Raw genomic sequence first — 12,286 nt, 5'->3', positions numbered from 1 at the left:
CTTAGTCATAACTTAAACATAACTTGCTTTTGGTAACAATGACGTACGATACTACAATTCGAGTTCACCTGACGAAATAGGGAATCAGAAAGTGTGTATTATAACTCGTCTCTTCCCATCCTTCTGTTAGTGGACACCAAATGATGGAATTGCACCCTCTACATCCTGAACTAAAAAATTCGGTTGAGAATGACATAACTGTTGACGATGAAAATAGTCAAACTACTCAAAGTAGAACACTGCAATCTTTGTCGTTTACACCAGCAAGGTTTTTTCACTACTTAATTTCATTTCTATCTAGCCTCGAACCTGAGGACCTTTCTGTTAAATGAAGACTTGACCCATTTTATATTTATTCAAGGATTAGGCCAGCAACTATGCTTTTTTTACCTGCTAAGAGCAATAATAAATGTGATGTCTATGGTTGTATCATATAATAGTATATTCTACATGATATTATTGTATTCATTGCAATTTCCTGGAACACAATATTCATGACTGCATGTTTTTCTTTTTCAAAATTATCTAAAATACAAGTAGCACTTCATTGATCACCTTTTAAAAACATACAATGAGAGTAATGCTATGCATACACATTAAGAAAATCGACATTTTTTATATAAAGGAAGGTGTACTTATCACAACAACATTAAGGGAAATACATATAATTTGATTTACATTGTTATACCTTTTCTTACACTAAAAATATTCCTTAGTCAATAGGCAAGTACTAATGTTTTCATATATAATAAATACTAACTTCTTTTAAGCATAAAGATTAATGAAGTGTGAAGTATATTTATCAATTTATTCTAAATATTTAAAAACATAATCGAGAGAATTTTAACTATCTATCAACTATATTAATACTAGTGTTGACTAATATCTTAATATTCATGTTTTATATATTATTTTATTAATTATGGGAATAAGCATTTTAAAGAATTACATATCGAGAAAGATTAAATTATTATCATATATGTATTTTCATTAATATATTCTTACATAAAAATGTTAGCAAGTATCGTTAAGAAATAAAAACCGTTTTTTTATCATAAAAAACAACTACCATCACATCCATGCAACGGTGTGGTTTAATGTAATTATATTTTTTTTATTAACTCAGTATTCTTTACCTTTTAATAGAAAATCATTAGTTTACTAATTAGTCATCTGTAAAGAATCAAATTTAAAAAAAAAAAAAAAAAAAAAAAAAAAAAAAAAGAGAGAACGGGGAGGAAGGAACGTGCGCTGCCACAAAGGGACAGTGAACGTTGCTTCCCCCTTTGAAAACAAAACAACAAACGGGGGAAAGGGGGAAGGAAGGAACGTTGGCCACAATGAGACAGCCAACGTTGCTTCCCCATTCAAAAAGAAAAACAAGAAAAGGAAAGAGAAGAAGAGGGGAAGACGGAAGAGTTTGGGAAGTTAAAAGGAAGTTTTGGGGTTCTGCCGGGAGGGGAAATTCTTGCTGCCAAATTTGAGAGGGGAGAAGTGGGAGCTGCTGTTGAAGCTGCAAGGAGGCTTTGGTGGTGCATTTGGAAGAGTTGAAGAGTGGCTGGAAGTTCTGGGAAAGAGGAGAAGTGAAGAACTTTTGAAGTTGGAAGGAGATCAAACTCTCTGGAAGTGATTCAAGGAAGTCTTCAAGAGGTAAGGGGAGCTAGATCTTTTGTTTGATTGATGATATATGTTGTGTTTAATGCAAATCTGGGAAGGAAGGGATGAAAAATTGGGATTTCTGGGTTTTCTGGGTTTTCTGGAAAACCTGCGATTCTGCAGAATTCTGCAGAAACGCGCGTTCGTCCAATTTGATGAAAATTGGACGTTCGTCCAAAATGGCTCGACCAATTAGTGGTCGGCCGAGATATTGGCGCGTTCGTCCAAAACGGCTCGACCAATTAGTGGTCGGCCAGATTATGTTGAGCGTTCGGTTTTTAGTTCAGGGTTAGCGTTCGTCCTTCAATCCTGTATAGCGTTCGGTCTTTTTGAAAAAGTTATATTAGACGCTCGGTTTTGTGGGTGTTAGCGTTCGTCCAAACATTTTAAATGCTCGGTTTTGATGTAAGAGTAATAGTGAGCGTTCGGTTTTTATTGGGTGTTCTAAGGTGTGGATATTAGACGTTCGGCCTTATTTAATTGAAACTGTGAGCGTACGTTTTTGTGGGTACTCTTAGGTTTGGATATTGAGCGAACGGTTTTTGTCAAATTGTGATGTGCGCGTTCGGTAATAATTCGATAGTTTTAAGTTTAAATCTGGAGCGTTCGGTCTTGTTCTGTTGAGCATTCGGTTGTAGTTTAAATTCTGATTTTGAGCGTTCGGTCTTGGTTTCAATCTGATTGTGAGCGTTCGGCCTTAATTCGATATCCAATCTTAAACGTTCGTCCATATGGTGTTCGGCCTTGATATTTAAGCACTAGGTCAAATAGTGTTTAATTCAATAGGGTATTCAATGGTTTAGCGTTCGACCCTGTAGCGTTTAATCTCATAGCGTTCGGCCCAAGTACTAGATCTCAGCGTTCGGTCTAAGTTCTCTATTTCAATGTTCGATCTTAAGTAGTATTCTTAGGATTTAATCTTGAACGTTCGGTTTTGATGTATTAGTGTGCGTTCGGTTTTAAATTCAGAATCCTTAATTTAGATCTGGAACGTTCGGTTGTAAATTGATATTCGTAAGGTTGGATCATGAACGTTCGGTCTTAGTGTACTAGAAATTGTAGCATTCGTTCTTTTAGGATTCGGATTTAGCGTTCGTACAATATGGTGTTCGATAAAATAGCGTTCGGCCTAAGTACTCGATCCCAGCGTTCGGCCTAAGTATCAATCTTAGCGGTCGTTCTTAAAGTGTTTTCGGTGCAATAGCGTTCGTCCTAAGTATCAATCTCAGCGTTCGACCTAATGGTGTGATCAGTTAAATAGCGTTCGGCCTGTTAGTAAATAGCGTTCGGCCTGATAGTATAGGATTTGATAACGTCCGTCCAAATAGCGTTCGGCCTATTGATTGGTAATTAGCGTTCGTCCGATGTTTGGCAATTAGCGTTCGTCCATTTGCAATTAGCGTTCGTCCGTGGTGTTCACTTAATAGCGTTCGTCCTGGGTGGTGAATAGTGCTCGTCCAAATAGTATTTTACAAATAAGTTGGATTCCAAATTCCTTTGCTCTTGGGTTGAATTATGTGTACCAATGGTTGGAATATTGGCTGTGACGTGATTTATTTGAAAATATGTGAATGTATGAAATATGTTGGATTTGTTGTGATAATATGGTGGTATCTGAATATTCATAATTGTGGTTAAGTTTCAAAGTAACAATATGATTCATGGACGTAATTCCATGATCCTCAAGGAGAGGATACATGGTGGTGTTTTGGGGGGTTGTATAGAATGATTACATGGTAGCTCAGTTTTGGGGGTCATCCTGAAGCTCCAATGGTCTTTCTTCTCATGTAGAGAGGATTGAACCATGTGGTGAGGAGTAGCAGGAGGTCCTAGTCTTGGGTGCTTCCATATGACCCAAGGTGAGTGATAACGGATTAACCTCGTGACTGTGGTCGGGCGGTAGTGCCCCAAAGTTTCACCAGGCGGTAGTGCCAGGGCGGTAGTGCCCAAGTTTCATAAAGCCACCACGGGTGCAAGACCCGCCATAGCTCGGTAATCATTCTAGTCCGGACGAGTCGGTCTATAAAGGAACGAGTCGGGTATAAAGTAACAAGTCTTGTGATGTTAGTTTACCATGTTTGGATGAATGTTTACATGTCATGGGAGTGTGTGAATATGGATCAATGAGTATGCTTTAAATTGTTATTTTATATGAACCTATGAATGATTTCATGAATTAATTGTGCTAGGAGATAACATGTTTTTATATCTAGCTCACCCTTGCATTGTTTGTGTTGTGTGCCAATTTGGATATGTTATTTGGCGATGATCATCCACTTGGATGGGAGCAGATGGCGGGGAGGATACCTTGGGAGCAGCTCTTGATGGAGACGGCAGTGCTGCAACCTAGCTTCACTAATTCTTATTTCGTGAACTCGTTTAATTACATTTGTGTGTATTTTAAGTTTTAAATTTTCCGTGTTTTCCACGGGAGATTCCAATAATCGTATTGTCAATTTCCGCACTATTCTGAGGATGACTGTAATCCTTAAATACTCTTGACTGCTTTCTTATATTATGCATGATTTACATTTATGGTATCAGAGCAGTTTCTGTCCTTAGAGGATCCTGTAGGGTATGTGTGTGCCGTGCTTGTGCTTTGTACTCTTAGCCTTGTGGGATGGTTGTCCTTGTTTCCTTGGGTTGGACTAATGGTGTTTTCTCTGTATGAGCAGAAAATGGCATCTAGATCACCTTCTCCTCCTCCTTATCAACCGGAGTCCTATGAGAACACCACAAGACTTGAGGCTATACTTGAGGCTATGCAACTTCATAATACTGCATTGGTGGAACAAAACACCATCGCTCTTCAAAACCTTGAAGCTGCAAGAGTGTCAGCTGAAGACACTCAGAAGTTCCTTAGGGAAATGATGGTTAATGGAAGACCTTCCCCTGGTGCTTCTTCCTCTGTTGCCGTTCCAGTTCAGGAGTGGAGTTTGGAGAGTTTTCTCCAACATCATCCCGCCAAGTTTAGTGGCAAGTGCAGTCCTGATGAAGCCGATCATTGGTTCCAAGATATGGAACGAATCTACGAAGCCAAAGGGTGTCCGGATGAGAAAAAGCTGGCCTACACCCAGTATTTGCTGACAAGAGAAGCTGGACATTGGTGGAACAGTGTGAAGGCTATCTTGGAGAGGAACAGGACCCCTATCACTTGGGAATTGTTCAGAACTAAATTCTACACTGAATATTTCCCAGATAGTGTCAGGTTTGCTAAAGAGGTAGAGTTTCTGGAGTTGACTCAGGGCAACAGATTAGTATCGGAGTATGCAAATCGTTTTAAACACTTGCTTCGCTTCAACACTATGTCAATAGATGAAGAATGGCAGTGTCGCAAGTTTGAGAATGGCTTGAGGAAGGATATAAAGTTACTAGTGAAAGGATTGCGCATCAGAGAATTCTCCGCCTTGGTAGAGATGGCCCGTGATATGGAAAAGACTAAGGGAGAACCAGAGGGACCTCAGAGACAACAAAGCCAACCACTTAGGGTTGGTGGACCTGTGATATCCCGGGGAGACTCTAGTTCTAGAAGGACCCCTTTCTCTAGACCTTCTTCCTTCAGGTCCAGGAGTTCATCCTCGCAGTCATCGGGGCAATCCAGCTTTGCCAGTTCCGTTAGATGCTTCAAGTGTGGTGGACCACACCTCCGGAGTTCTTGCCCTCAGTTAGAAGGGTACAGGAGGTGTAATATCTGCAGGCAAGAGGGACACTATGCCAGAGACTGTCCTACTACTAGGAGGGTAGGACCACAGCCACGCCAAGCTGGCACATCTATTCAGAGGGGTGGACACAGACCTCAGGCAACCGGGAGAGTTTATGCGTTGACTGGGGCTGAGGCAACCAGTGCAGGTAATTTAATTGTCAGCAGTTGTTTGTTATTTGGAGCTTCGTGTGTGACGTTGTTTGACTCGGGGGCGACACATTCTTTTGTGTCTAAGGCTTGTGTGGAGAGGCTTGGTTTAGTTGTCAGAGAGCTTCCGTGTGATCTGGTGGTGTCTACACCAGCAGCTGGGTTAGTTAGAACATCTGATGTGTGCTCCAGATGTCCTATTGAGGTAGAGGGGCGTAGGTTCATAGTGAACCTTATTTGCTTACCTCTGCAGGAGTTAGAGGTAATTCTGGGAATGGATTGGTTAGCAGCCAATCGTATTCTTTTAGATTGCGGTGGTAAGAAGTTAATATTTCCCAAAGAAGATGAAGACTTGTCATTATCGCTCGGTATGTTGAGGCAGGATATCTTCGAGGGTGCCAGCTGCTTCCTAATCATGTTTCATATGGACGGGACTTCTAATTTAAACTCTTTGTCGCTTGGGAACCAGAGTGTAGACCTTCTGGTTGTGAATGAATTCATGGATGTTTTCCCTGAAGAAGTTCCTGGTTTACCTCCTCCGCGAGAAGTAGAGTTCTCTATTGATTTGGTCGCAGGAGCAGGATCAGTATCCATGGCCCCTTATCGGATGGCACCAGCTGAGTTGGCTGAGTTGAAGAAGCAGATTGAAGAGTTGTTAGAGAAACAATTTATCCGGCCAAGTGCTTCGCCGTGGGGTGCGCCAGTGTTGCTAGTAAAGAAGAAGGATGGTAGCTCAAGGTTGTGCGTTGACTATCGACAGTTGAATAAGTTGACGATCAAGAACAAGTATCCATTGCCGAGGATCGATGATCTGATGGATCAATTACACGGAGCTACAGTATTCTCCAAGATTGATTTAAGGTCGGGTTACCATCAAATTTTAGTAAAGGCCGATGATGTGCAGAAGACGGCATTCAGGTCCAGGTATGGCCACTATGAGTATGTGGTTATGCCTTTTGGAGTGACTAATGCTCCAGCCATATTCATGGACTATATGAATCGAATTTTTAGACCCTTCTTGGACAAGTTTGTGGTAGTGTTTATAGATGACATACTTGTCTATTCTAAAACTCGGGAAGAACATGAAGATCACCTTAGGGCAGTACTTGAAGTGCTGAGAGAAAGAAGATTGTATGCCAAGCTGTCCAAGTGTGAGTTTTGGATGAAAGAAGTTCCTTTTCTTGGGCATGTGATTTCAGCTGGAGGAATTGCTGTTGATCCCACTAAGGTACAAGCAGTACTTCAGTGGGAGAGACCTAAGACTGTTACAGAAGTCAGGAGCTTTGTGGGTCTAGCGGGCTACTATCGTCGTTTTATTGAAAGCTTTTCACGGATTTGGGCGCCGTTGACACAACTGACTAGGAAGGATCAACCTTTTGTTTGGACAGACCGTTGTGAGACTAGCTTCCAAGAGCTAAAGAAAAGGTTGACTAGTGCACCAGTTTTGGTTATCCCTGACACGAGTAAACTTTTTGAGGTTTTCTGTGATGCCTCTCATCAGGGATTAGGATGTGTACTGATGCAGGAGAAAAAGGTAGTGGCGTATGCATCAAGACAACTCAAAGTTCATGAGAAGAATTACCCCACTCATGACTTGGAGTTAGCAGCTGTGGTATTTGCTTTGAAGATTTGGAGACACTACCTGTATGGCGCGAAATTTCAGGTGTTTAGTGATCATAAGAGTCTGAAATACCTCTTTGATCAGAAGGAGCTTAATATGAGGCAAAGACGATGGATGGAGTTTCTTAAAGATTATGACTTTGATCTCCTTTATCACCCTGGGAAGGCAAATGTGGTGGCGGATGCATTGAGCAGAAAGGCAGTACATATTTCCTCATTGATGATCAGAGAATTAGAACTGGTAACAAGCTTCAGAGATTTGAGGTTGCAAGTAGAATTTGAAGATGACAGCATCAGATGCAGTAATTTGGTGGTATCTAATGACTTGTTGAAGCATGTTAAAGAAGAGCAGTCAAAGGATATTGAACTTCAGACGTCAGCTAGTTTGATTGGAACTGATCAAGGTAAAGATTTTGCCTTGGGAGTCGACGGTATTTTGAGATTCAAAGGTAGGGTCTGTGTCCCTAGAAATTCAGAAATGAAAAGGTTAATCCTTGAGGAGGGTCACAAAAGCCGTTTTAGCATGCATCCAGGCATGACAAAGATGTACCAAGACCTCAAGAAGTCCTTCTGGTGGTCGGGTATGAAGAGGGACGTGGCACAGTTTTCGGCTTCTTGCTTGACTTGTCAAAAGGCAAAAGTGGAACATCAAAGACCTGGAGGTTTGTTGCAACCGTTAGAGATTCCCGAGTGGAAATGGGATAGCATCGCGATGGACTTCGTTACCCATTTGCCACGCACTATTCGAAAACATGACGCAATATGGGTAATAGTGGACCGATTGACCAAGAGTGCTCACTTCTTGGCAATTGATTTAAGAATGTCTATGGCAAAGTTGGCGCAACTATATGTTAAGGAGATAGTAAGGTTGCATGGAGTGCCTTCGAGTATTGTATCAGATAGAGACCCGAGGTTCACATCCAGGTTTTGGCAAACCCTTCAGAGTGAAATGGGAAGCAGACTACAGATGAGCTCGGCCTATCATCCCCAAACGGATGGATAGTCTGAGCGGACGATCCAATCGCTTGAAGATTTGTTGAGGACTTGCATTTTGGATCACCTAGGAGTATGGGATGAGATATTACCACTGGTTGAGTTCACTTATAATAACAGTTATCATGCCAGTATTGGTATGGCTCCGTTTGAAGCCCTGTATGGAAGACGCTGCAGAACACCTCTCTGCTGGTTTCAGGATGGAGAAGCAATTTTGATAGGACCAGAAATAGTTCAGCAGACTACAGAGAAGGTAAAACTTATACAAGAAAGGATGCGAGCATCACAGAATAGGCAGAAGTCCTATGCTGATCGGAGGCGCCGGCCGTTAGAATTTGCAGTTGGGGATCATGTATTCCTCCGAGTGACTCCTACTACCGGAGTAGGAAGAGCTATTCGTGCTAGGAAACTGTCTCCCAGATATCTTGGTCCTTACCAAATCCTACGACGTATAGGACCAGTAGCATATGAGATGGCTATGCCACCTCAGTTAGCAAACTTGCATCCAGTATTCCATGTATCTCAACTGAGAAAATACATGTCTGATCCTTCTCATGTGCTTGAAGTTGACGATGTACAAGTCAGAGAAGATTTGTCAATTGAGGCGCAACCAATAAGAATTGAGGAGAGTCAAAACAAGCAACTTAGAGGAAGAACTGTTAGACTTGTAAAAGTTATCTGGAACAGTGAAATGGGCGACTCTACGTGGGAGCTAGAGGAAGAGATGAGAGAAACTTATCCCCACTTGTTTCAATAAGCCAAATTTTCGAGGACGAAAATTTTGTTGTTGGGGAGAATGTAAAGAATCAAATTTTTTTTAAAAAAAAAAAAAAAAAAAAAAAAAAAAAAAAAAAGAGAACGGGGAGGAAGGAACGTGCGCTGCCACAAAGGGACAGTGAACGTTGCTTCCCCCTTTGAAAACAAAACAACAAACGGGGGAAAGGGGGAAGGAAGGAACGTTGGCCACAATGAGACAGCCAACGTTGCTTCCCCATTCAAAAAGAAAAACAAGAAAAGGAAAGAGAAGAAGAGGGGAAGACGGAAGAGTTTGGGAAGTTAAAAGGAAGTTTTGGGGTTCTGCCGGGAGGGGAAATTCTTGCTGCCAAATTTGAGAGGGGAGAAGTGGGAGCTGCTGTTGAAGCTGCAAGGAGGCTTTGGTGGTGCATTTGGAAGAGTTGAAGAGTGGCTGGAAGTTCTGGGAAAGAGGAGAAGTGAAGAACTTTTGAAGTTGGAAGGAGATCAAACTCTCTGGAAGTGATTCAAGGAAGTCTTCAAGAGGTAAGGGGAGCTAGATCTTTTGTTTGATTGATGATATATGTTGTGTTTAATGCAAATCTGGGAAGGAAGGGATGAAAAATTGGGATTTCTGGGTTTTCTGGGTTTTCTGGAAAACCTGCGATTCTGCAGAATTCTGCAGAAACGCGCGTTCGTCCAATTTGATGAAAATTGGACGTTCGTCCAAAATGGCTCGACCAATTAGTGGTCGGCCGAGATATTGGCGCGTTCGTCCAAAACGGCTCGACCAATTAGTGGTCGGCCAGATTATGTTGAGCGTTCGGTTTTTAGTTCAGGGTTAGCGTTCGTCCTTCAATCCTGTATAGCGTTCGGTCTTTTTGAAAAAGTTATATTAGACGCTCGGTTTTGTGGGTGTTAGCGTTCGTCCAAACATTTTAAATGCTCGGTTTTGATGTAAGAGTAATAGTGAGCGTTCGGTTTTTATTGGGTGTTCTAAGGTGTGGATATTAGACGTTCGGCCTTATTTAATTGAAACTGTGAGCGTACGTTTTTGTGGGTACTCTTAGGTTTGGATATTGAGCGAACGGTTTTTGTCAAATTGTGATGTGCGCGTTCGGTAATAATTCGATAGTTTTAAGTTTAAATCTGGAGCGTTCGGTCTTGTTCTGTTGAGCATTCGGTTGTAGTTTAAATTCTGATTTTGAGCGTTCGGTCTTGGTTTCAATCTGATTGTGAGCGTTCGGCCTTAATTCGATATCCAATCTTAAACGTTCGTCCATATGGTGTTCGGCCTTGATATTTAAGCACTAGGTCAAATAGTGTTTAATTCAATAGGGTATTCAATGGTTTAGCGTTCGACCCTGTAGCGTTTAATCTCATAGCGTTCGGCCCAAGTACTAGATCTCAGCGTTCGGTCTAAGTTCTCTATTTCAATGTTCGATCTTAAGTAGTATTCTTAGGATTTAATCTTGAACGTTCGGTTTTGATGTATTAGTGTGCGTTCGGTTTTAAATTCAGAATCCTTAATTTAGATCTGGAACGTTCGGTTGTAAATTGATATTCGTAAGGTTGGATCATGAACGTTCGGTCTTAGTGTACTAGAAATTGTAGCGTTCGTTCTTTTAGGATTCGGATTTAGCGTTCGTACAATATGGTGTTCGATAAAATAGCGTTCGGCCTAAGTACTCGATCCCAGCGTTCGGCCTAAGTATCAATCTTAGCGGTCGTTCTTAAAGTGTTTTCGGTGCAATAGCGTTCGTCCTAAGTATCAATCTCAGCGTTCGACCTAATGGTGTGATCAGTTAAATAGCGTTCGGCCTGTTAGTAAATAGCGTTCGGCCTGATAGTATAGGATTTGATAACGTCCGTCCAAATAGCGTTCGGCCTATTGATTGGTAATTAGCGTTCGTCCGATGTTTGGCAATTAGCGTTCGTCCATTTGCAATTAGCGTTCGTCCGTGGTGTTCACTTAATAGCGTTCGTCCTGGGTGGTGAATAGTGCTCGTCCAAATAGTATTTTACAAATAAGTTGGATTCCAAATTCCTTTGCTCTTGGGTTGAATTATGTGTACCAATGGTTGGAATATTGGCTGTGACGTGATTTATTTGAAAATATGTGAATGTATGAAATATGTTGGATTTGTTGTGATAATATGGTGGTATCTGAATATTCATAATTGTGGTTAAGTTTCAAAGTAACAATATGATTCATGGACGTAATTCCATGATCCTCAAGGAGAGGATACATGGTGGTGTTTTGGGGGGTTGTATAGAATGATTACATGGTAGCTCAGTTTTGGGGGTCATCCTGAAGCTCCAATGGTCTTTCTTCTCATGTAGAGAGGATTGAACCATGTGGTGAGGAGTAGCAGGAGGTCCTAGTCTTGGGTGCTTCCATATGACCCAAGGTGAGTGATAACGGATTAACCTCGTGACTGTGGTCGGGCGGTAGTGCCCCAAAGTTTCACCAGGCGGTAGTGCCAGGGCGGTAGTGCCCAAGTTTCATAAAGCCACCACGGGTGCAAGACCCGCCATAGCTCGGTAATCATTCTAGTCCGGACGAGTCGGTCTATAAAGGAACGAGTCGGGTATAAAGTAACAAGTCTTGTGATGTTAGTTTACCATGTTTGGATGAATGTTTACATGTCATGGGAGTGTGTGAATATGGATCAATGAGTATGCTTTAAATTGTTATTTTATATGAACCTATGAATGATTTCATGAATTAATTGTGCTAGGAGATAACATGCTTTTATATCTAGCTCACCCTTGCATTGTTTGTGTTGTGTGCCAATTTGGATATGTTATTTGGCGATGATCATCCACTTGGATGGGAGCAGATGGCGGGGAGGATACCTTGGGAGCAGCTCTTGATGGAGACGGCAGTGCTGCAACCTAGCTTCACTAATTCTTATTTCGTGAACTCGTTTAATTACATTTGTGTGTATTTTAAGTTTTAAATTTTCCGTGTTTTCCACGGGAGATTCCAATAATCGTATTGTCAATTTCCGCACTATTCTGAGGATGACTGTAATCCTTAAATACTCTTGACTGCTTTCCTATATTATGCATGATGACGTCTTTATTATATATGCATGTATATATTTGGGACGTTACATCATCTGTCTCCATACCACATAACATACCTCAGCAAATTTTTTTGTAAGTGTTTTTTTGGTTCAACATTAATATTTTACGAATTTTATTTGTATTTATTATTATTCAGAACAATTTAAACCAATATGACATTTACATTATGCAATGACCTATCATTGTGATCATTTGTACAAAAATAAAATAAAATTAACGAATACATTTATTATGTATTAGTGTCTACATAAAATTATTTTTTCATAAATTAACTTGTAGATTTTTTTTATATAGTTTGATCTAAGTTTTTATTTTTAACTGATTTTTTTTTAATTCTTCTCA

General features: G+C 40.9%; 1 protein-coding gene across 1 annotated transcript; it reads left to right on the top strand.

Moving 5' to 3' along the window:
- Positions 1-8,258: 8,258 nt before the first annotated feature.
- LOC148201740 (uncharacterized) lies at positions 8,259-11,944 on the top strand. The gene is made up of 2 exons (XM_088108290.1): positions 8,259-9,397; positions 11,695-11,944. Exon 1 carries the CDS (start codon positions 8,259-8,261, stop codon positions 8,874-8,876), a length of 618 nt encoding a protein of 205 aa, XP_087964416.1. The 3' UTR covers positions 8,877-9,397; positions 11,695-11,944.
- The last annotated feature ends 342 nt before the right edge of the window (positions 11,945-12,286 follow it).

This window comes from Vigna umbellata, chromosome 3 (assembly GCF_029865625.1).
Source record: "Vigna umbellata cultivar VRB3 chromosome 3, Vumbellata_1.0, whole genome shotgun sequence".
In the NCBI taxonomy this organism is placed as follows: domain Eukaryota; kingdom Viridiplantae; phylum Streptophyta; class Magnoliopsida; order Fabales; family Fabaceae; genus Vigna; species Vigna umbellata.
The sequence above is the reverse complement of the archived record's forward strand: the minus strand, read 5'-3'. Positions and strand labels throughout refer to the sequence as shown.

Bases quoted from the DNA above. Each gene is read 5' to 3' on its own strand.
- LOC148201740 (XM_088108290.1), top strand. From the start codon at position 8,259: ATGGCTCCGTTTGAAGCCCTGTATGGAAGACGCTGCAGAACACCTCTC.